The sequence below is a fragment of the Haplochromis burtoni genome, unplaced genomic scaffold (genome assembly GCF_018398535.1).
Source record: "Haplochromis burtoni strain Fernald_Lab_line unplaced genomic scaffold, NCSU_Asbu1 Contig_454, whole genome shotgun sequence".
Classification (NCBI taxonomy): Eukaryota; Metazoa; Chordata; class Actinopteri; order Cichliformes; family Cichlidae; genus Haplochromis; species Haplochromis burtoni.
This window is the reverse complement of record NW_024582815.1, coordinates 94,340-114,796: the sequence shown is the minus strand read 5'-3', so window position 1 is coordinate 114,796 and position 20,457 is coordinate 94,340. Positions and strand designations below refer to the sequence as shown.

General features: G+C 38.8%; 2 protein-coding genes across 4 annotated transcripts in view; both read left to right on the top strand.

Annotated features, from left to right (window-relative positions):
• txk (TXK tyrosine kinase) overlaps positions 1-11,534 on the top strand; it is a 26,144-nt gene extending 14,610 nt beyond the window's left edge. The window contains exons 2-16 of the mRNA XM_005949683.2: positions 5,206-5,254; positions 5,726-5,807; positions 5,886-6,023; positions 6,103-6,167; positions 6,531-6,590; positions 6,704-6,758; positions 7,476-7,555; positions 7,687-7,811; positions 7,902-7,976; positions 9,244-9,415; positions 9,505-9,721; positions 10,393-10,457; positions 10,585-10,703; positions 11,060-11,217; positions 11,355-11,534. Of these exons, the coding sequence (XP_005949745.1) occupies positions 5,206-5,254; positions 5,726-5,807; positions 5,886-6,023; positions 6,103-6,167; positions 6,531-6,590; positions 6,704-6,758; positions 7,476-7,555; positions 7,687-7,811; positions 7,902-7,976; positions 9,244-9,415; positions 9,505-9,721; positions 10,393-10,457; positions 10,585-10,703; positions 11,060-11,217; positions 11,355-11,426 (1,532 nt within the window). The 3' untranslated portion in view covers positions 11,427-11,534. The remainder of the gene's footprint in view (positions 1-5,205; positions 5,255-5,725; positions 5,808-5,885; positions 6,024-6,102; positions 6,168-6,530; positions 6,591-6,703; positions 6,759-7,475; positions 7,556-7,686; positions 7,812-7,901; positions 7,977-9,243; positions 9,416-9,504; positions 9,722-10,392; positions 10,458-10,584; positions 10,704-11,059; positions 11,218-11,354) is intronic.
• Positions 11,535-11,639: 105 nt separating this feature from the next.
• Positions 11,640-19,002, top strand: LOC102296890 (cyclin-dependent kinase-like 2). 3 transcript variants are annotated; one of them, XM_005949686.3, is made up of 11 exons: positions 11,640-12,484; positions 13,698-13,871; positions 14,420-14,614; positions 14,823-15,007; positions 15,103-15,215; positions 15,293-15,432; positions 15,774-15,859; positions 16,013-17,740; positions 17,908-18,001; positions 18,073-18,178; positions 18,668-19,002. In XM_005949686.3, exons 2-11 carry the CDS (start codon positions 13,704-13,706, stop codon positions 18,769-18,771), a joined length of 2,919 nt encoding a protein of 972 aa, XP_005949748.1. In that variant the 5' UTR covers positions 11,640-12,484; positions 13,698-13,703; the 3' UTR covers positions 18,772-19,002. The 3 variants fall into 3 exon arrangements, with proteins under 3 accessions (XP_005949748.1, XP_005949746.1, XP_005949749.1); XM_005949684.3 differs by having other exon boundaries at positions 15,771-15,859; XM_005949687.3 differs by lacking the exon at positions 16,013-17,740 and having other exon boundaries at positions 15,771-15,859.
• Positions 19,003-20,457: the final 1,455 nt, after the last annotated feature.

Below are 20,457 nucleotides of genomic sequence, written 5' to 3'. Positions count from 1 at the left end.
AAAGGTCAATCAAATGGACCAATATGGCAAGGCCATGATGATCCACTTGGTAAAATAAATCCGCTTGGCATCTTTCTTGGCCTTAAGACAACAATTCTGATGGCCAAAGATCCAAACGGGACACAAAAAAAAAAAAAAAAAAAAAAAAGAAACTCAACACAATCTGAGACAAACTGGACATTGTTTGCCTTCATAGAAACACTTGAAATGTGTTGATTGTAATGATAACTCATAACAGAGTTTCATATTGTAACACTTTGTAAACCTTTTAGAGTTTTGCTTTTACTGATCGGCAAGAGGTTGGCAGGTGTTTGCAGACAAGTTGCCTTTTTTGTGCAGTCAATGGATGACTTTAGCAATCTGCTAGCGGCCAAAGCAAACACAAGGACGCATCTGATGACTGCTTTCATCTAATGAAAGCCAATAACCTCAACGGATGACTTACTAACCAGGTTGACACAGAGGCTATAGTCAAAGAGTCAGTTTGCTTTAGGGAACTTCCTAACTAAGTGACTTGAAACAGAAGTATCTGCATGATGGCCATATTAAGAGCTGTTTCATCTCTTTAAATACTCAGGAAAGGTGAATAGCTTAGAGGAAACACTGAAACATTTCTTATGAAAAGAAAAGAGATGATTTCATCCCATGAGTCATAATGATAAACAATTAGAAAACATTTGGTTAATATCTACTATGATGCAGTAAGGGGCAAAAATATAAAATGAATGCAGGTCCTGTGGTACCAGCAGGTGGATTCTCTGTAACCTGAAACAGAAGGTTTTCAGCTGAACGTCCAGTTAGTGGAGCAGAGAACTGTTTGGATCCGTTAATTATTCACAGCCACAGTCATTTGGATGACCTCTGAGCTGAATCCACAGTTTAACAGCTGCTGTATTGCCTGAATAGGTAGAGGTTACACTGGATCACCTCTCCAGTAGGAAGTGAAAATATGAGGGGACAGGATAGGCAAACACTTCCTTTCACCTTACAGCCCATTTATTCCTGTTTATCTATCATTACAATGTTGGTAAGGAAGTGACATGATTTCACCGATAAATAGTCCGAGATAAGCATTTTATGATCCTGAAGAAATATGTCAGCTACATAAATGATCACACTGTTGAGGAGTTGCGTTTAAAAGCTGTCTGTTTCTCTGATCACTGAGCTTCTCTTTTCCTAACTCCTAATTCTCCTTCACACCTCGACCTTGTGACATTTTCCATTGAGTGATCAGATATAGAAGAGGTCATTTTTTGGGGCTATTTGACTGCAGCCCTCGTCTAAAGCTGTCCCACATTCTACTTTTTCTTTACAGGTAAACTTTTAAATAAATATTCACCAGCTGGGACCACATCCTAAATTAGATTTGACTGCCAGTCCAATGAGATTTAGACTGGCGGTGGCTGCTGGGCTGGGCAGATCCTTCATCCACTCCCAGTAGCCTGATCATACTTTAAAACATAACAACCTACAAAAAAGTAAACAGGATTTAGGATTTAAAACTGTACTTTGTAATTATGACATTGTGCACCAGTGGGAGGAAAAATTTAAAGTAAAAAAAGTTTCAGAATAAATATATATAAACACAAATCAGTTAATAAAATGTAACTTTTATTTATCCAAAAGTTGAGGTTTTTAGGGGCCCAGCTGATAGAAACCTCGGAGACTGGTTGTTATTAGGGTGTTGGTTCACCAAAAACCACCAGAAGAGTTCATAATTCCCATGGCTTAACTTCTACAACAGGGAGGGCACATGCAAAGCATGATGGGACATGCCATAGATGCATTTGGCAGTTACAGTTAAAATCATGTGACACTTTGAGCATTTTGCCTTTGAGTATTTTTGTTGTTCTCTCAAACACATAAAGTTGCACAGGAAGGAATGCAGCCATCACACACAGACACACCTGTCTGCTGGCCCACATAAACACACACACACATGCAGGCATGCGCACACAGGCTCACAGGAAACTCCACTTCCTGACAAAGACCTCCTACACAAAACCACAGAGAGAAAATTAACATGTATTTGAACTTAATATCAAGTGATGACCAAAGCTACAGCGGAAGCTGCGTCTGGAGGCAAAAGTCTAATCTGTTCCGTTTGAAATAAAAATTCTAATTATTTAATTAACCTTTAGTTTTATTTGATTTTAGTACAGAGAGAGAGAGAGACAGAGAGATGGGAATGTCGATCCTCTGTGGTTAACTCTAAAGACTATGTGAAATACCCTATGAAAGTCTAGTAGAAGATGTGAATGCCTCATTATGGACACTCTCTACTGTGACCGTCACTGCTTGGCTATACGACAAACAGTCACAAGGAGCAGTACCCACCTTAAAGGACACTAGAAGCAAAAATATCAAACCAGTTTTTGTACCTGCAGAAGTCTGATGACAAAAGGGGCGCCTAAGAAGTACAGCAACCTGCCCGTGCCTAAGGCTTTGCAAACCTCCAAGCAAAGAATTCACCTAATTGTAAAGGTAGAGGCAGGCCAATAAATCAGCAGTTCTCCACTGAACCATCCGAGGTGTACTCTCAGTGGCAGGGGAAGAATATGAGAACAACCTTCCTGAACAGGATCTAGTAACCATCACCGTGGCAGGCACCCAGGAAAGAGAGTTGGACAGCACCAGGCCCTGACATGATTCAGACCCACTGGCTGAAGAAACTGACTGCACATCAGGAGCATCTGGCAGCACGAATGAACCAGCGGTCGAGAGATGAAACACTCACCTAGAATGGAAAACCAAAGGTCCGAAAGTCCTGATCCTGAAGGAGCCCCATCGAAGTTTCTTATTGTATTAGTATATTTATAAAAATTGACCATTGTGGTTGCTTTGAACTCTGGATTTGCAATACTGGATTCCACTAGAGCAGGAGTGTCCAACTCCAGGCATCAAGTGTCAGTGTCCTGCAGGCTTTAGATATCACCCTGGGTAAACACACCTGAATCAAGTGATTAGGTCTCTGGAGAACCTTAAGACACGTTGAAGAGGTAATCTAACCATTTAAATCAGCTGTGTTGGATCAAGCACACATCTAAAACTTGCAGGACACCGGCCGTTGAGGCATGGAGTTTGACACCACTGCACTACAGTAACTTTGCATCATTAAAAATTCTAAATGATCCTTATTTATCTTAAACTGGGCCTTGGTGATTCCTCTCAGGTCATCCTGTGTGTGAAACAAGCTTTTTAGCTCCTTCCCCTTCAATAAAGCTTTATTCTGATTGGTTGCCTCTTGCAACCACCACAGCCATATTAGGGATATTTACTCTGTGTGACATCATACAGAGCGCAGAGTGGACCGCCAGAAACTGAGTAGCAGTATATATTTGTAACAGTATATTTAGTATATGACCACAAATTAAAAATAAATAAAATAAAGAAGCATTTCAGTGTTGTACTTAATTCAGGTTGAGGTGGAAGGAGAGTCATCCATTCATCAATCAATGTTTCTGATTCTTTTAAACTGCAGAGAGTAATAGAAACCATTGAGACCATACATTGATGCATCAACTTGTGTTATAATCTGACCTCTATGTGCACCCCTATGTGTGGACACCACACATAGGGGTGCAAAATCCAGGGGTCCAGCATTCGGCCCTTTAATGTGTTCCACTCATGTGCGCTTGTTCACTTATTGCAAATTTTGGTGAAAGATGACTCATCTGACCACACTGTTCTTTTTCCACTAACTCTGGCTCTGTGGTTTTTAGCAACACTGAGCTCTCACTAATGCACTCTTCTTTGTAAAGAGAGCCCTGCCATAACATCTTCTCTCTCTCTCTCTCTTTGATTGTCTGACCGTGCGAACTGACAGTGTGATCACATCCTGCACTTACTCTTACAATCACCTTCATGCAACGTATTGCACTGAGAGCATCACGGCCATCAAATGAAAGCCATTGGCCACAATTTCCGTCGCTGCTTTTACGGATGTCTGCATGCAGACGACACGCTAAGATGAGCAGTGTTTTTGACTAAAGCTTCTGCTAGCAATAAAACTTTTTCAAAGTCATTCAACTCTCAAGTTTAAGCAACAAAAATAAAGTTGATGTAATTATCATGTCTACACCATATCTGTGACAGACAGTCTGAAGTGCTCCAATATCACTTAGACAGATAAGTATGTCATAGACCTCTCCTCATCAACACAGAGATCAGTGTATTTTATGTAACTGGGCCTCAAACGTCATCCAAACACCCCTAAAAGCCTGTCAGCGTTGGCGACTCAGTCTTTAAACCGCATGAAATATGAGATATCTCTAAATCTCGTTGTGCGTGTCTTAGTCGTGAGTGAACAGAAATGGAAAATTACATTGAAAGTCAATCAGCAAATGTGAATGTAAACCTGTGTTGTCATTTTATTTTTAAGTGGACTCAGGCAATAGCTCTCTAGACTTTCTGAAGGTCTCTCAGAGATTTTCTTTGGCTGCTTTTCCCATTCTTTTTCCACCCTACTATTTTTAGAGGAATATGGTTTTGTTTTGACTTAGGATTCCTAAGTCAAGTCAACTGTTGTTGTCTCATACATAAAAGTGAATCCAACTTGACTCTGGATGTGAGAGGTAAAAGTACTCTAGTAGTCAAAGCAGGGAAGAATAAATGTGTTGTAGCAGATAAGAGTGATATAATTATGGAAATTATTCTGATCTTAAGAGGCTAATCAAAGGCCTAGTCAGTGAAGCTAGCTTAATGTAGCCCAAGACCATAGATTTTTATTTTGAGGAATAACTAATACGTCAAGCTAAGTTGGAGAGATAGAGTTGAGATGATTTGAGGCATAGTGGATATATTAGAGAAAGGATGGTGAAGATGGAGCTAGTAGGTAGGAGGAAAAGAGGAAGACCACAGAGGAGCTACAAGGATATACAGTGATGAATAAGGACATGCAGAGGGTTGTGTGACATTGGACGATGCTAGGGATTTGCATTCCCTAAAGAGAGCAGTCAAAAGAAGAAGATGAACTAATCCGTTAGATTCATTAGTTTAGAAAGCTTCGTGGCAGATCAAAGCTACTGGAACTGTTTGATAGCAGGTGGCCATATTAACCTGCAGTGGTGAAAAAATGTTATGTCTTTGATTAATCTAGATTAAAAGAGGAAGAGGTATATTTGAACATAAAAGTATGCCAGGAATAGAGCCCTGGGAAACTTTTCTCACTAATTCAACTCTTTTCTCGTTTGTTCCTTTCTTCAGATCACTCTATCCGGTCGATCATCTGCTGCTGCTGTGCTGTTCAGACCAGGTGGGCATTTAAAGAGTCCAAAACAAACATAAAAAAAACCAAGGAGCTCGTTCATTTTATAGATACTGATCAAAACATTAAGTTATAACTGATTTAAAATGATGGGAAGAACAGGAGGTGGGAGTGCAGCTGGCACCAAAAACAGAATAACAAGGCAGGGGAAGTAGAATTAAACCCAAGCACATGAGACTCAAGACTTTCAAAATAAAACAGTGCTAACACAGACTGACACACAGACCAAGGCATGTGAAATAAAGGCTGCCTCAAACCTGAATTTTTAAAATGGTCACCAGGAGGCGACTCTGCTGGTTTTATTGCAGGGTCCTTGCCTTAAAATATAAAGCACCACATGGCAACTATTGTTTTGATTTGGTGCTATATAAATGAAACCGAAGTGAACTGAATCAGTTTGGGTAAAAACAAAAAAACATATGTGGCATATAGACTCACTGATTGATTGGTTGATTCCAGGGAGTTCAGCACTCGTGTGGAGCTGGAGAGCAGAACCTCCCTTTGTTTCCCAAACCGACGGTATTCAGGACAACCCACCCGGGTAGGTCAAATGGGTTTGCTTCTGTGTGTTTCAATGTTTCATTCATTTCTATGAATTAATCTTTACTTTTTGTCTCAGTTACAGGTCGAGAGGTCAAGGAGAAAGCTCCCCCTCCCCCCTCCCGAGGGTGAGGACGGTGAAGGTGAGGGCCTCTTGAGTGTCGTGGCCATGTACGACTTCACCGCCAAGGAAGACACTGACCTCACACTCAAACAGGTATACACACACATGCAAACAAATAGAAACACAAAAATAAACTGCAGAGATTTGTTAATCTTTTGTGTTGTGACCACAGGGGGAGGAGTACATCATACTGCACAAGCAAGACCAGCTGTGGTGGCGGGCGCAGGACAAGCATGGGTACTTTCAATTTAAATTTCAGTGTTTGTGTTTGTTACAGCAAGAGTATTTTGAGCAATATTACTGCTCATATAAGATATCATAGAGCAATTATTGGTGGGATTGTGCTTGATCAGTAAAACAAATAAATATTGCTTTGTTATAGGAATGTGAAGTTTTCTGGACACAAAAATATGTCTGTTTATTTTTAATAACATATAGTATAGATAAAAATATTTCATAGTGTATGAAATACACCCCACAAATTTTCATTTTGAAATGTAAATAAATTTTTCAATCTAGAACTATTTTTTTATTTAATTCTTAAACATCTTAAAGATTCTACATTATCAGTGTTTTTTCTTCCTACTCTGTTTCTATCAGAAATAAAGGCTTCATCCCCAGTAACTATGTGACAGAGAAAAACAAAATTGAGGCAAACCCGTAAGTTTTACCATATTTTTGACTTTTGCCTTCTTTTTTTCTTTTTGCTTTTGTTTTTAGTCATTTTAGAATCACAAAAACAATCCTTTAAATTCTCATTGTCCATCCTGTAGGTGGTATTGCAAGAACATCACTAGGACAGAAGCAGAGCAGCTGCTAAGACAAGAGGTATTTATGCACCTATTTAAATGTTCTCTAAGCCGAGCAAAAACAATGGTTTAGCAGTGAAGCGTTCATGTATGCTGACATGGCCCGAATCAATGAATATGAGGTACATCAACCATGCACTGAAGTTTTTACCCCTCTCTAGTCAGTGTTTTTGAGCAGTGTTTAAAAATACTACTACTTAGATAATTGTTGTTTCCTGGAAAAAATGTTTTTGTTTGTTTGTTTTATTTTTAGCTTATCAAATGTGAAAAGCTGTGTCTGATTGATTATTTTAGTCAAAGTGGATGCTTTTATGCACACACTCAGTATTATATTAGTGAAATTTTGAAATGTAATCTTTAGAGTGTTGGAGATAACCATGACCATATTTGGTCAAGAGGGCGGAGCATCAGATTATCAGCTAATGATGGCAAGTTTGGTTAGTAAACTGTCTTCGAAGATACGTACATGTGATAACCTGTGCAAGACAAGTACCAGCCTGATAAAACAAAACTAAAACTTTGCTCTTTAAAACTGTAGCAAAAATATCCTGAGCTGTCTGTACCGCAGTAATTACTGGATAATTCAATGTTAAATAGTTTAACATTACAAATGTTGTTTTTTCACAGCACAAAAAGTGAACTAAAAGAAGAATCCAAATTGAGACACATTATGTTATTTTAAAAAATGATTAACGATTACTCAAATAAATAATGTTTATTTCTTGTTTTCTTCCAGGACAAAGAGGGGGGATTTGTGGTCCGGGAGTCTAGTCGAAAGGGAGTCTACACCGTCTCTGTTTACACCAAAACAATAAGGTGATTCATGTAACCTGAAGGGTTAAATCTTAGCCTGTCTGACAAAGACAAAAAATACACTGAATTAAAATCACAAACAAAGCACATCTTAACCTACAAACTGATCAATTCTTCTGTTTCTTTGTCTTTAGTTCCAGCGGAGATGTCAGGCATTACCAGATTAAAATAACTGACAATGAGCAATACTACTTAGCTGAAAAACACATTTTCAGCTCCATACCTGAGGTCATACACTACCATGAACACAATGCAGCAGGTAATTGAGCACATGGTATTTGTAAAAACAACACTGTCAGTTTTCCATTCAATACTGCAGTTGATATGTTTGTTTGCGTGTTTTGTGCAGGTCTAGTGGCCAGGTTGCGATATCCAGTCGGACCAATGGGAAGGTGTGTCCCTGCCACGGCAGGATTCAGCTCAGGTATGTGTATATAAACACTTACAGATCCTCTCTAGTATTAGTCAAAAATACCTGCTAAATTTAGAGATGGAGAAACACGTCAGCTATAGTTCTTACTGAGCCATTGAAACGGTTTTCTGTTATACTCATTTCCTAACTCACACATTTTTTATTCTGGGACTGGGCTAGAGTAGCTTTGCATGATTTGCAGTTAAGATACTTATATTTATATCTATGTTTCTATCTATATTGGCTCTTTAGTCATGTAGAAGATCAAATGTCTAAAGATACTGAAGCGCACACAGAATTTCAACAATTTTGGGGGCTTTAACACATTTTGCCCTTGTAACCTTTAGTGCTTGGCCTGTAGCCTTCATCGCCCTGATGAAAGCTAAGGTTAAAGTGGAGTGATCAGTCAATGAATAAAGTTGTTCTTCTTACTAAAAGAATATGATGAACTTTGACAGCTTGCTGAAACTGGATCTTCAACCTCTGTAAAGTAATATATTTCCACATAACAGTGGAAATATATAAACAGCTGTAATTAGCAGCTTAAACGCAAACTTCTTTCTATCAAATTGCTTCACTGTTTGCAGTCAAGTTTTAAAATGTGGACAGAATTAGGTCATTCAGAAACTGGTTGTATAAATGTATGCAAATGCATCCTTAACAAGGACAGGAATGAGAAGCAAGCAGATATGACCAGAGCTACATCTAATATATAGCAAAGTAAATGAGTGAACACAAAAAGGAAAATATCTTTCATTTTGAAAATAGCTGAAAGTACCTTTCATTTTTGTAGCCTGATTTGAAAAAAGATACAGATTAGAATATAATGTCTGTTTGTAGATGATGTGTTATTTTATATCAGAATTTGTTCCTCTTTCATTTCCCACACATGCGACTAATAAAGGTTATCTCATCTTAACATTTCCTGTGGCATATTGCAATTATATTATTATCATAGACTAAATGTGGGTGTGTTCTTTATTTTTGAATTATTTTTGAATAAGTGTAATCATTATAAGCAATAGGAAAGTGAATCCAAAGTTAGAAACATTAAAAAGCATCTAAGTATTTAACTAAATAATATAACTAAAGTTTTTTTTTTTGTTTTTTGTTTTTAAGAATTAGCAGTTTTCATGAAAAGCACATGAAATTCCCAACTTGTATTTATTCTGTTTCTTATATACTGGTTGGTTTTTAGGTCTCATAGAGCAAAAGGTTTTGAGATGACCTCACTCTTGTCTTTATTCACTTTATCTTGTTCTTGTGTTTTTTCTTCTAGAAAAGTGGGAGATCAATCCCAGTGAGCTGACCTTCATGAAGGAGCTGGGTAGTGGTCAGTTTGGCGTGGTGAGGTTTGGCAAGTGGAGGGGACAGCAAAGAGTGGCCATCAAGGCCATCAGGGAGGGAGCCATGTATGAAGAGGACTTTATCGAGGAGGCCAAAGTCATGATGTAAGGATGTCGGGATGATCCGGATGTGGGAAAAGGAAGAGCAATTAAAGAGCTCCTTAAAAACATTTTGTGACTGATCTCTCTTTTAGGAGGTTGTGCCACCCGAAGCTTGTACAGCTGTATGGCGTTTGTTTGCAGCAGCGCCCCCTGCTGATCGTAGCTGAGTTCATGGAGAATGGCTGCCTGCTGAACTTCCTGCGGCAAAGGAGCAGAACTCTACCGGAGTCGTGGCTTTTGTCTATGTGCCAGGATGTGTGTGAAGGGATGGATTACCTGGAGGGACATAGTTTCATCCACAGAGACCTGGTGAGCCAACACAGTAATTCTATATAACATGAGTAACAGTCTATGAAATCATGGTATATTTTTTGTAAGATTTTAACCTGTACAGAGTTTGTACAGACTCCTGTATCATGCATCTTTGACATCTTCAGATTCAAGGTCTTTATTGTCAATATAACAATATACACAGTATTCAGTGTACCAAAATATCCCAAGATCCCATGGTGCATTTATAAGAGTATAATATTTAAGAATATAAATATATATATATATCTTCAAGAGAGATTAACTAGAAATTATAAATAAATAATAACTAAATTTAGGTAAAATAAAATATAAAATACTAAAATATGTGATTTGGTCGGCTAACCGAATTTCCCAGAGGAACCCACCCGAGGGATTAATAAAGTTCTATCTTATCTTATCTTAAAACAGAAGAAGGACAAGATTCAAAAAATAAATTTCAAAACTTGTGCTGCTCAACCCAAAGATTAAAATAACTAAAATGCTCAAACATACAGTGGCTTGCAAAAGTATTCGGCCCCCTTGAACTTTTCCACATTTTGTCACATTACAGCCACAAACATGAATCAATTTTATTGGAATTCCACTTGAAAGACCAACACAAAGTGGTGTACACGTGAGATCTGTTCTAGCTGAATATTTGGTTTATAATGTTTCTTTTCCATATCCAGGCAGCCAGGAATTGTCTGGTTAGTGAGCACAATGTGGTGAAAGTCAGCGACTTTGGAATGACCAGGTATGTTCTTTTTTTATTTTAACCACATTTGTTATGCAGACTACCTATAGAATCTAAAGCATGGTGAATAACTACTCCTGCCACCTGTTCTCTGGTTATATTAAAATTCTTCAACTATGTTTGCCAGATACGTTCTAGACAATCAGTACACCAGTTCAATTGGTGCCAAGTTCCCAGTGAAGTGGTCTCCTCCTGAAGTTCTCCACTACAGTAAATACAGCAGCAAGTCTGACATCTGGTCCTATGGTGAGGAAACACAGGCCAAATACACCAAGTGTATAGCTCCTGAGTAGTTGTAGCTTAAAATAGATTGCAGCTTCTCTTTGTCTTCCCAATCTCTCTCTCTCTACGTGTGTGTGTGTGTGTGTGTGTGTGTGTGTGTGTGTGTGTGTGTGTGTGTTATATGTGTATATGTGTGTGTGTTATATTTTTATATGTGTGTATATGTGTGTGTGTGTGTGTGTGTGTGTGTGTATGTGTGTGTGTGTGTGTGTGTGTGTGTATGTGTGTGTGTATATGTGTGTATATGTGTGTATATGTGTGTATATGTGTATATATGATGTTGTGTCTAGTATTACATATATGTGGCTATTTTTCTCCAGGTGTGGTAATGTGGGAAATATTCTCTGAGGGTCGGACTCCATTTGAAAACCGATCAAATGTGGACGTAGTTACTGACATCACCAGGGGGATCCGGCTGTACCGACCACAACGTGCTTCACAACCACTGTACGCCATCATGTACCGCTGCTGGCATGAGGTATTAAACATTTTGTATTTTAATATTTTGACTGTACCATGTTTCTGCACCTTCTATAAAGAAATGCATGACATCTTTCTCCTCTTCTTCTTTTCATCTACTATTACGTCTCCTTTTCTTCTTCGGTGGTGGTGCAGAAGCCTGATGGTCGGCCATCTTTCTCTGAACTGCTGGAGGAAATCCGAAAACTGGCAGAAAATCAAGACTAGCACACACATATTACTATATCGCTGGACTCCAAACTGTTTGTTTATTGTTGTCATGAATGTAAATATATTTTATTCTGTCTTTGTAAATAAATATTTTTATAAGGCCTTGCTTTAATGCTCTTGTTATATATTTTACTTAATGCACATCAGCTGTGGATACATACGAACAATGAAGTGATCAATGCTGTTCCTTGTTTGCTTTGAATTTGAAGGAACTTACTGTGCACATGAAACACACATGAAAGTGATAGTAGCACAAATATATCAGTAGTATGAGTATGCAGTTGTGTATATAAGGATTGAGTGACCAAATGAATAAGAGAATGCATCATTCATTGAAAATTTGAAACGGAACAACAACAACAACAACAACAAATTGGTGTCATAAAAATGTTAGCACATGTTTACATGTTTTCTATCTCCCTAGACCAGTGGACTAATCTTCACAAAGCATGGCATAATTATTTCAGAGGACACTGTGTCAACTTCCACAGGCCTATGGCTTTTATAAATATTTTATACAAATCCCACAATCATGTTTATATTTGTAGATTTGACAGTTCGTTCATCATCATAGAAGAGTGGACTAATCTTCTTGAAACTCTGTATAAGCATTACATAAATGTATCAAGAGCTTCATCACTAATATCTCTAAATACACTACAGGTTAGAAATCATAGAAAAAAGACAGAACTTGCCCAAGAATTCATGTGTTTTTAAGGTTTCTACAGTTTACAAGGACTTTAGTGACGCTTATCATAACATGAAGCGATACATACCCCAACTAAAGTTTAATGGTGAATTCGGCTTATTTAAATCCCTAAAATGTGAAATAAATACATGCTTAAAGAGACATTAAGCTAATTTACATGATGGTGGGGAAACTTCAGCAATGACAAGCGACAGGTGGCGTTACCATGGTGACAAACACACGGACACGGAGTCAAGTTGTCTTCTCTTGTGACCGCAACACGTTACGCACATCAGAGAAACGGTTTTTACTGTGAGTGCAGGAGCTCAGTGCGCATATTAAAGCGATCAAAGGAGATCCGTATAAGGTCAGCTTGTGGTTTGAGTGTGTCTAATATAACTGCCGCTGTTTGTTGTCTGTGTCATGCGCTCGTCGTACTTCTGTTTTTTTTAAATGTGTCTATTTAATCACGATTTATTCACGATGTTCAGTGATAATGAGGCATTTTTATGCATCCAGAATATTAATAATCTAACGGCGCAATTAAGTCAGCAAAACCCATTCCATATGTTACATTAAATTTATATTATTTTACAGGTTTAATATCATATCTAAACTTGTATGAACAAAATGATAAAAAAAATATACATCAAATAAAACATGTTAATAACTGGTGAGACATTTAGCCTTGTGAAAATATATTACGTTAATACATGAGTGATAATAATAATAAATCATGTAGTTGTGCATGAAAGTACAAGAGTGGACTTTTTCCGGCGTGAGGTACTCTCACTTGGATAGGTTATATAGATAATTTGCTTAATTGAAAGAACTTAAAAATTATGAAGTCGTCCATTAAGTTCAAAAGTGTGCAGGTTTAATGAAGACATTCACGACTCTGACTGCGATAATATTTTACTACTGTCTGTAGGCTACTCTGTCATTATTTGACAGGTACTTTTTTATATAACAAAACGGCAGCTGATTTTTTTTCATGTTAAAGTAATGTAATTATTTTGTTCTGAGTAATATTTTAGGACAAATTTTATATTTTCTTTTTTTGTTTCTTTCATATTTTAATGGCCTTTCTGTAGTTTGATATGGCTTTGTTTTCTACAGGCATTGCTTGTTTGGGTAGTAATTGTAAGCAAATGGGGGCGATCGTGGCGCAAGAGTTGGTAGTTTGCCTTGTACTCAGAAGGTTGCCGGTTCGAGCCTCGCCTCCGACAGTCTCGGTCATTGTGTCCTTAAGCAAGACACTTCACCCGTTACCTAATGGTAGTGGTCAGAGGGCTCGGTGGCGCCAGTGTCCGGCAGGCTCGCCTCTGTCATTGCGCCCCAGGATGGCTGTGGCTGCAACATAGCATGCCATCACCAGTGTGTGAATGACTGAATGTAGTGTAAAGTGCTTTGGGGTCCTTATGGACTAAGTAAAGCGCTATACAAATGCAGGCCATTTAAATATGAATTTGAAAACATTAATGGTGTTTTAAAATACATTTTCAATTATAGCTACTGATGAACACCAAACAGGAATCGGTTTTAAAATCCAACTTGTTCCTCTTTCCCTCTGGAACAAGAATTCGATGGAACGTTATGAATCTCTGGGTCCAGTCGGAGAGGGCAGTTACGGCACCGTGCTTAAGTGCCGTCATCGTGATACTGGTCGCATTGTCGCCATCAAGAAATTCATGGACTCTGATGATGACAAGACTGTGAAGAAGATCGCCCACAGGGAGATCAAGCTACTCAGGGTACCTGTCAATTAATCCATCAGCCTACCACTCATTCAGTCATTAAGTAAAACCTGAATGAAGACATTTACAATAACAAGAGACAAACAACCCTAAAATAACTGTGTCAGTTTCTTACCTTAAGTTTAAAAGTCACTATGAGATGATGTGTGAGAGGAACCCAACAGGTTATTGTAATCTAAAGGGAAAATTTGAATCTATCCACTAAATATTAGTGTTGACTTGACCATGAATAGTTTAATAACTTTACAGTAATCTGACATTGGACTTACAGGTTATATAAATTAGTATACAACACCTATGGTGGATAAGAGGGTTGTTGTATACTGAGCAAGTCACAGTGAAAGGAAATGAATCAGTCCTTATTTCTAAAAGTTTTTTTGTCAACAAGTGTATCTCAAAACATTTGAATATCATGAAAAAGTCAAGGTCCTTGATTTGCTGGGCCTGTGCAGCTTCGGTGACCCAAAAGCACGGATACCATCAATGATAGACTCAGTACTGTATGCATTCACAGAGTAACCACCCTTATCTTTATAAACTTCAAGCAACTGAGACACGAAAACCTGGTGAACCTCCTTGAAGTGTGGAAGCGCCGCCGCCGCTGGTATCTGGTATTTGAGTTTGTGGAACGGACACTTCTGGATGATCTGGAGCAAAATCCAAGCGGACTGGAGATAAACACATGCCGACAGTACCTGTACCAGATCCTAAGGGCTGCTGCCTTCTGCCATCAGCAAAATGTGAGGACATATGATTAATTATTCACAAGTTAGCTGTATAGTAAGAGAACACCCACACTAACTTCTGATGCCAAGCCAGCCATTTTGTTCTATAAGCAGTCCTGAAACATGAGAAAAACCAATCACAAAAAAGCTTGAAGGGTTACTCCTAGCAGGCTTTCAATGAGCAATATACCACATGATGCTGGTTCGTTCTTTTCATTTCCAGATCATCCACCGTGACATCAAACCAGAGAACATCCTCATCTCTCAGGACAGTGTGGTTAAGCTGTGTGATTTTGGCTTTGCCCGCACTGTTGCATCGATCAGTGAGGGCAGCGTCCTCACTGACTATGTGGCCACTCGATGGTACAGAGCCCCCGAACTGCTGGTGGGAGACATTAAGTATGGCAAGTAAGTATCTGTGTACTAACCTTGCTGAAATGACCTGTGCTATAGGGTGTTTGTTGATTAGAAATTTTAACATATTTGTGTGTTTGTGTGTGTAGACCTGTAGATGTGTGGGCTTTGGGGTGTGTATTATTAGAGATGTTAACAGGTCAGCCTCTGTTTCCTGGAGACTCGGACCTTGATCAAATATATCAGATCATCCGGTGCTTTGGTAAGCTCTTCACACAGCGTTAGCACATTGTCTTTCCTCTTCCCCATGCTAACTGCACTCTCTTTTCTCTGCTATAGGTAACCTTAAAACTCATCACCAGGAGCTGTTCTACAGAAATCCTGTATTTTCTGGAGTTACACTGCCCGAAAGTTCTGACAGACTCACTCTCCAGCAGCGTTTCCCTACAATCACACCTATTAGCCTGGATCTGGCCCAGGTACACTTTATTTTAATCTCAGTATATAAAAAATACTTTCTTTTTTTTAAAAAATTTTGTTCATGTGGTCTTTTCAGTAGCTGTAGCATATTGTGGATGTATCAGTTAATGGAACGTGACAACTAAAAGGCTGTGTGTGGGTTTACAGGAAAAGAAAAATATTTAGATTTAGAAAAACTTGGAGACATGTGAATCCCAGCATCTGTGGCCTTCACATGCATCTTTATCTCTTGCTTGATAACTGTTGGACTTCTGAAAGTATTTATGTATTTTTGTGTCAGTTTCAGGGTTGAACATATCAGTAATATGTTTGGTTTCTTTTTTTCTCTTCTTCTCAGAAGTGTCTACACGTAGATCCAGAAAGACGGGCTCAGTGTTCACAGCTGTTAGAGCATCCACTCTTTACACAAGACTCCTTCCACATCAGGTACCACTTTGTTTTAGATACTCTTGATGCTGGTACACCTTCAAATACATGTGAGCAAGAACAGCACCGATAGCGTGATTTGAAAATTAACATTTGGGCTGGTGAGTAGCCACTAAATTAGAATTACTATCCTGCCTTTCTCTGTGCATTTAGATTTTTGGATGAGCTAAATTCAAAGATCCAAAAAGACCACAGAGAAAACTCTACATTTCCCAAAATAACCAAAAACCCAAGAAAGGATGAAAGGGATGAGAAAAACTGTAATGGCAAGGACAAGAAACAACCTGAGGACATGGATGACAAAGTCAACAAGGAAAAGATGGAGAAAGTAAAGGGGAAACAGCCTTTGAAGTTGTCTAAAACCCCTCGTCAGTCAGAACCTTTAATCTCCACTAAACAATCCAAAGGAGGCAGCAAGGTTATCCACAATGCAGCTCAATCTCCCATGGCTTTGAAAAGTAAAGCAGGCAAAGCTGCTGGTGTAGATTTGAAGAAAGAATCAGAGATTCCAAAGATAACCAGAACCCTTACTTTTGACTCATCAGAGACCACCAAGACTGTAGCAAACCTGGATGTCACAAACAGCACAGTAGCAAAACCAAAACATGAGCAAGTGCTATCCTCAGATATAAGGGAAGACCCTATGAGAATTATAAAAGACATGCACAGCTCTGACAATACAGTGTCAGGTAGGACCGAGAAAAATACCCCAGAGAGCTCAAGACTGTATCAGTTTGAATCAAGCCAGGATTTTGAACAAAAAATGCATAAAACAATCAAAAAAGGTTCCCAGTTGTTGAAACAATCAACTACTGACCATCTAAATTTCTGCTCGTCTCCAAAACCTTCTGTGGAATCAGCCACTCATTGGTCCAAAACAGACTTGCCAATAAAATCCCCTAAACTGGGAATCAATCATCCCATTGAGGTCCATACCACACTGTCTATCACCAAACAGTTTGAGACCAATAGTCATACTGACCAAGCAGCTGATTCAGAAGAAAGAAAGACATCCAGAAGTACTGAAGTACTATCATTAAACCTCAAGCCATCTGTGTCTACCTCAAAAATGAACAACTCATCTTTGCACACATCATCTTCAAAGCTGCTTCCACAGCACATTAACTGTAGAGAAGATAAAGAAACCAAGCTGGGCACGCACGTATCACATTCTTCTGGTGGAGACTACAAGGTACATCCTGAATCTTCTGAACCTTGCTGCCTACATCAGCAGAGCACCAAACCTAAGACCTCCACAGAAGTCACAACACTTTCAAATGAAACCACAATAATAGGAGCTGGTCTTAGGACAACACTGAATGTCTTGAATAAAGAGAACCAAGAAGATTTAGCTCTCACTGTGCCCATTAGTGCAACAGCCAACTCGTCAGTGACTCAAACCTCAAATGTGTCTTCAGGTAATGACAAACAGAACAACAGCAGTGACTTTGAATCTGACATAAAAGGCTGGAAAGTTCCTCACTCCAAATATTTGGTTGGAGAATCTAAAACAAAGTCTGGATCTTTCAGAGACCACATGAGATCCACAAGAAAGATGAATGACAACCCAGAAAGAAAAGACAAAGCCAGTATATCCAGTGTCCCAGATGTGACTTCAGTCACATCTACAGAAACTCTACACCACAAACCTTTGACCAGAAGCTCTGTCCTTCACAACGAGAATAATGCAGACTTTACTGAGCTTGATCTGAGTGTCTCTTGTTCTTCTCCACCCCCTCGTCCACCATCCTCCACTCCTGCCCTCATCCCTTCATCCTCCACAACTCTTGTCAACTCCTTAGTCATCAAAACCCATGGCCCAGCCATCAGTGACCATTATATCCTAGGGGCAAGTTCCCATCCAAGAACCCCCACCCTGAGGTATCACAACCAAATACTACTGTGTTTTGTAAAATACTGATATGGTTATGTGTCAGTGTCTTCGTTATTAGACTGAGCTTCCCCTAAATTGGTCAGGCCTGTCAGGTGTTTTGAGTCCTGCTTATCTTGCCTGGTTTGGTACAAGGTTTTTGTCTTTATTTTTACAGGACTTTAGATAAGTTAAGACATCACGGTGGCATTTATACCCAAAAAACCCAACAGTTTCCATCAAGTCATGTTAAAGAATTACTCACCTTCCAGGTAACAGCTTTCTTTACAGCATAATCAGAAGATTAAAAAAACATTTGAAAATAACCTCTTTGTCCTTTCAGGAGCCAGAGAGGAGTCTAATCTGTGAACACTCCTTTGTATCTGACCGCCTCCAGAATAGCAGCGATGTTTCCAAAAATAATTCACACATACATTTCCCAGATTTAGGTATGTAGAGAAGGTATTCACACATGGTAACAGTTTTTGGCGCGCTAATGGTGACGATGGCAGCTCAATTTGACCCAGTAGTCCAGTTTCCAAGCTATATGTTAAGTGTGAGCAATAGCCCCCTTTTGGACTTACTGGGGTTTAAAAAGTCCAGTTACATTTGAGATTTGACAAGAAAAACACATAAAGAGAGCAGTTTGCTTTGTTTCAACCTGATGTCTTTCCACTTTGTAAGTCTGTGGTACATCTATGGGACATGCTAAGTTGCACTCTCCACCTCCTTTGTAAAGTTTCAGTGGACACCAACTGGATACTTAGCTAACAACTTTGGGGATCTCTATGTAGGGATGCCCAGCACTCTCACCTAATCACTTGCGCACTCATCTGCACATTCCATTTTGTTGGTATAAATTTTATTGTGGTATATGTTATTCTGGCCATTATTGTCAAATGAGTCAGAGTCAAGTGAGTCATGTCCTGTGTTCTCAGGAAAGCAAAAAGGAGCTGCCACAAACCAGCGAAAAGTCAAACAACCGTCCCATCTACCATCAGAACCACAGCAGCGTGGACACAACAGCACTGAAACACACTAAAACAAACATGAAATTTACTTTTATTTATGGACACAAATGTTTATCCTTTTGTCCATTATAAAGGTTTATTATTGGATTTTGCTTCTGTAACCAGATTTAGATTGAGTGATTTGTCAAATAACCAAAAACTGTTAAAAACACAGGATCAAAACAGTGAACTTTGAACATTTTTTCAAAGAGATAGACAATGTAAATCATTGTAACTTGTTTTTCTGTTTAATTACGATAAACCTTTTAAAGTGGCAAATAAACAGTTTGTAAATACATTTTCAATCACCGCTTAAACGAATTCATTACATTAGTGTTGTTGTTTTATTTTTTATGAGATCAAAGTAAAAGAGCCTTTAAGGATAAAATAAGGGATGGGTTGTGATTTGGTAACTAAACCTAAGCTAAGAACAATATCATCACTGAAACATCCCCAAAACAATCCTGTTACAACAGCCAGGTACAACAACTACTGTCCTAGCTGCTAGATGTGGTAGAGTTTAAAATACACTAATAAAAGAAAAACATTCACAAATCTGTAACAGAAAATCAGGTTCAAAACATGGTCATGGTATGATTTTAAGATTCATCACTTGAGTCCTCAGAAGAGAATGAACCTGCTTTCCAGTTTGCTGATGACTTGGCACTGCGTGATGCCATCTGTAAACGTCCTATCTGTCCTTGTCTATTGGCCAGTAAGTAGTAAAGGATTCTGAGGGCAGCGTTGGATTGGCTGTTAGGGATTGGTATCACAGCAGCTGGCTGTATCCTGACTGGTACTCCAGCATCTTTGGTCTGTGGTTTCTTAAGTGGCGGCTTGACAGCTGGCTTTTTAGTTGTAGTGGCTACCTGCTGCTGTAATACAAAGATAAGAGATTACATTTAACTGTAACAAAAATGGTTAAACTAGGCTACAGCTAATCTGTCAAGGTGCTACTTCTTAATATATCTAATACATCACCTTCCTGGTGATGGGGGAGGTTGTGGTTATCTCAGTGGGAGTTTCAGGTGTATAATCAAAGAAAATCCTGCAGGTTGCATCCACAGCTGAACCGTCGATCTCTGGAACCGCAAAACCCGTCAGATAGGAGATGGACCGATCTAACAGAGGGGAGGCTTATTTGTCAATTTCTTAACTTTGACATTAACAGAAACATCTTTTTTGATTTGTTTTTCTATGATAATATAGCACAACTTTGAAAGTATTACATTTAAACTGGAAGTACATTTATTGCACTTTGCATGTTTCCAAGAGTCTCTTAAGTCGTCACAGGTGGAGAAATACTGAATACATGGTAAATGCATTTTTCTTCTTGCTGGGAAAGCACTATTTACACTTTCTTTTGTGAAAAAATTCTTTGTCTGCTTTTATCCAAAACATAGGGTTCAGGATTTGAGTAGCATAATTACTATGAGTTGAAATTCAGAGGGTTAAGTTTTAAATTACAGCTCCACAAACTCATTCAGCCTGCAAATGCAGACATATTTACAATTTAAGGCCAGATTCAGTAGTCAGTGGTGAACCTCTATCTTATCTACACCAAGGTCAACAGCTCTGTTTTGTATCAAGGTGTGTGTGCCGCTATTTGATCTGTCAGTGTGCTGCATATTTCATGATGACAGGACTGAGGTGTGTTTTCTTTTGTCTTTGGTTTGTTGCAAAGCGGCCATGAAGATAGCATACTAAAAATAGATCCA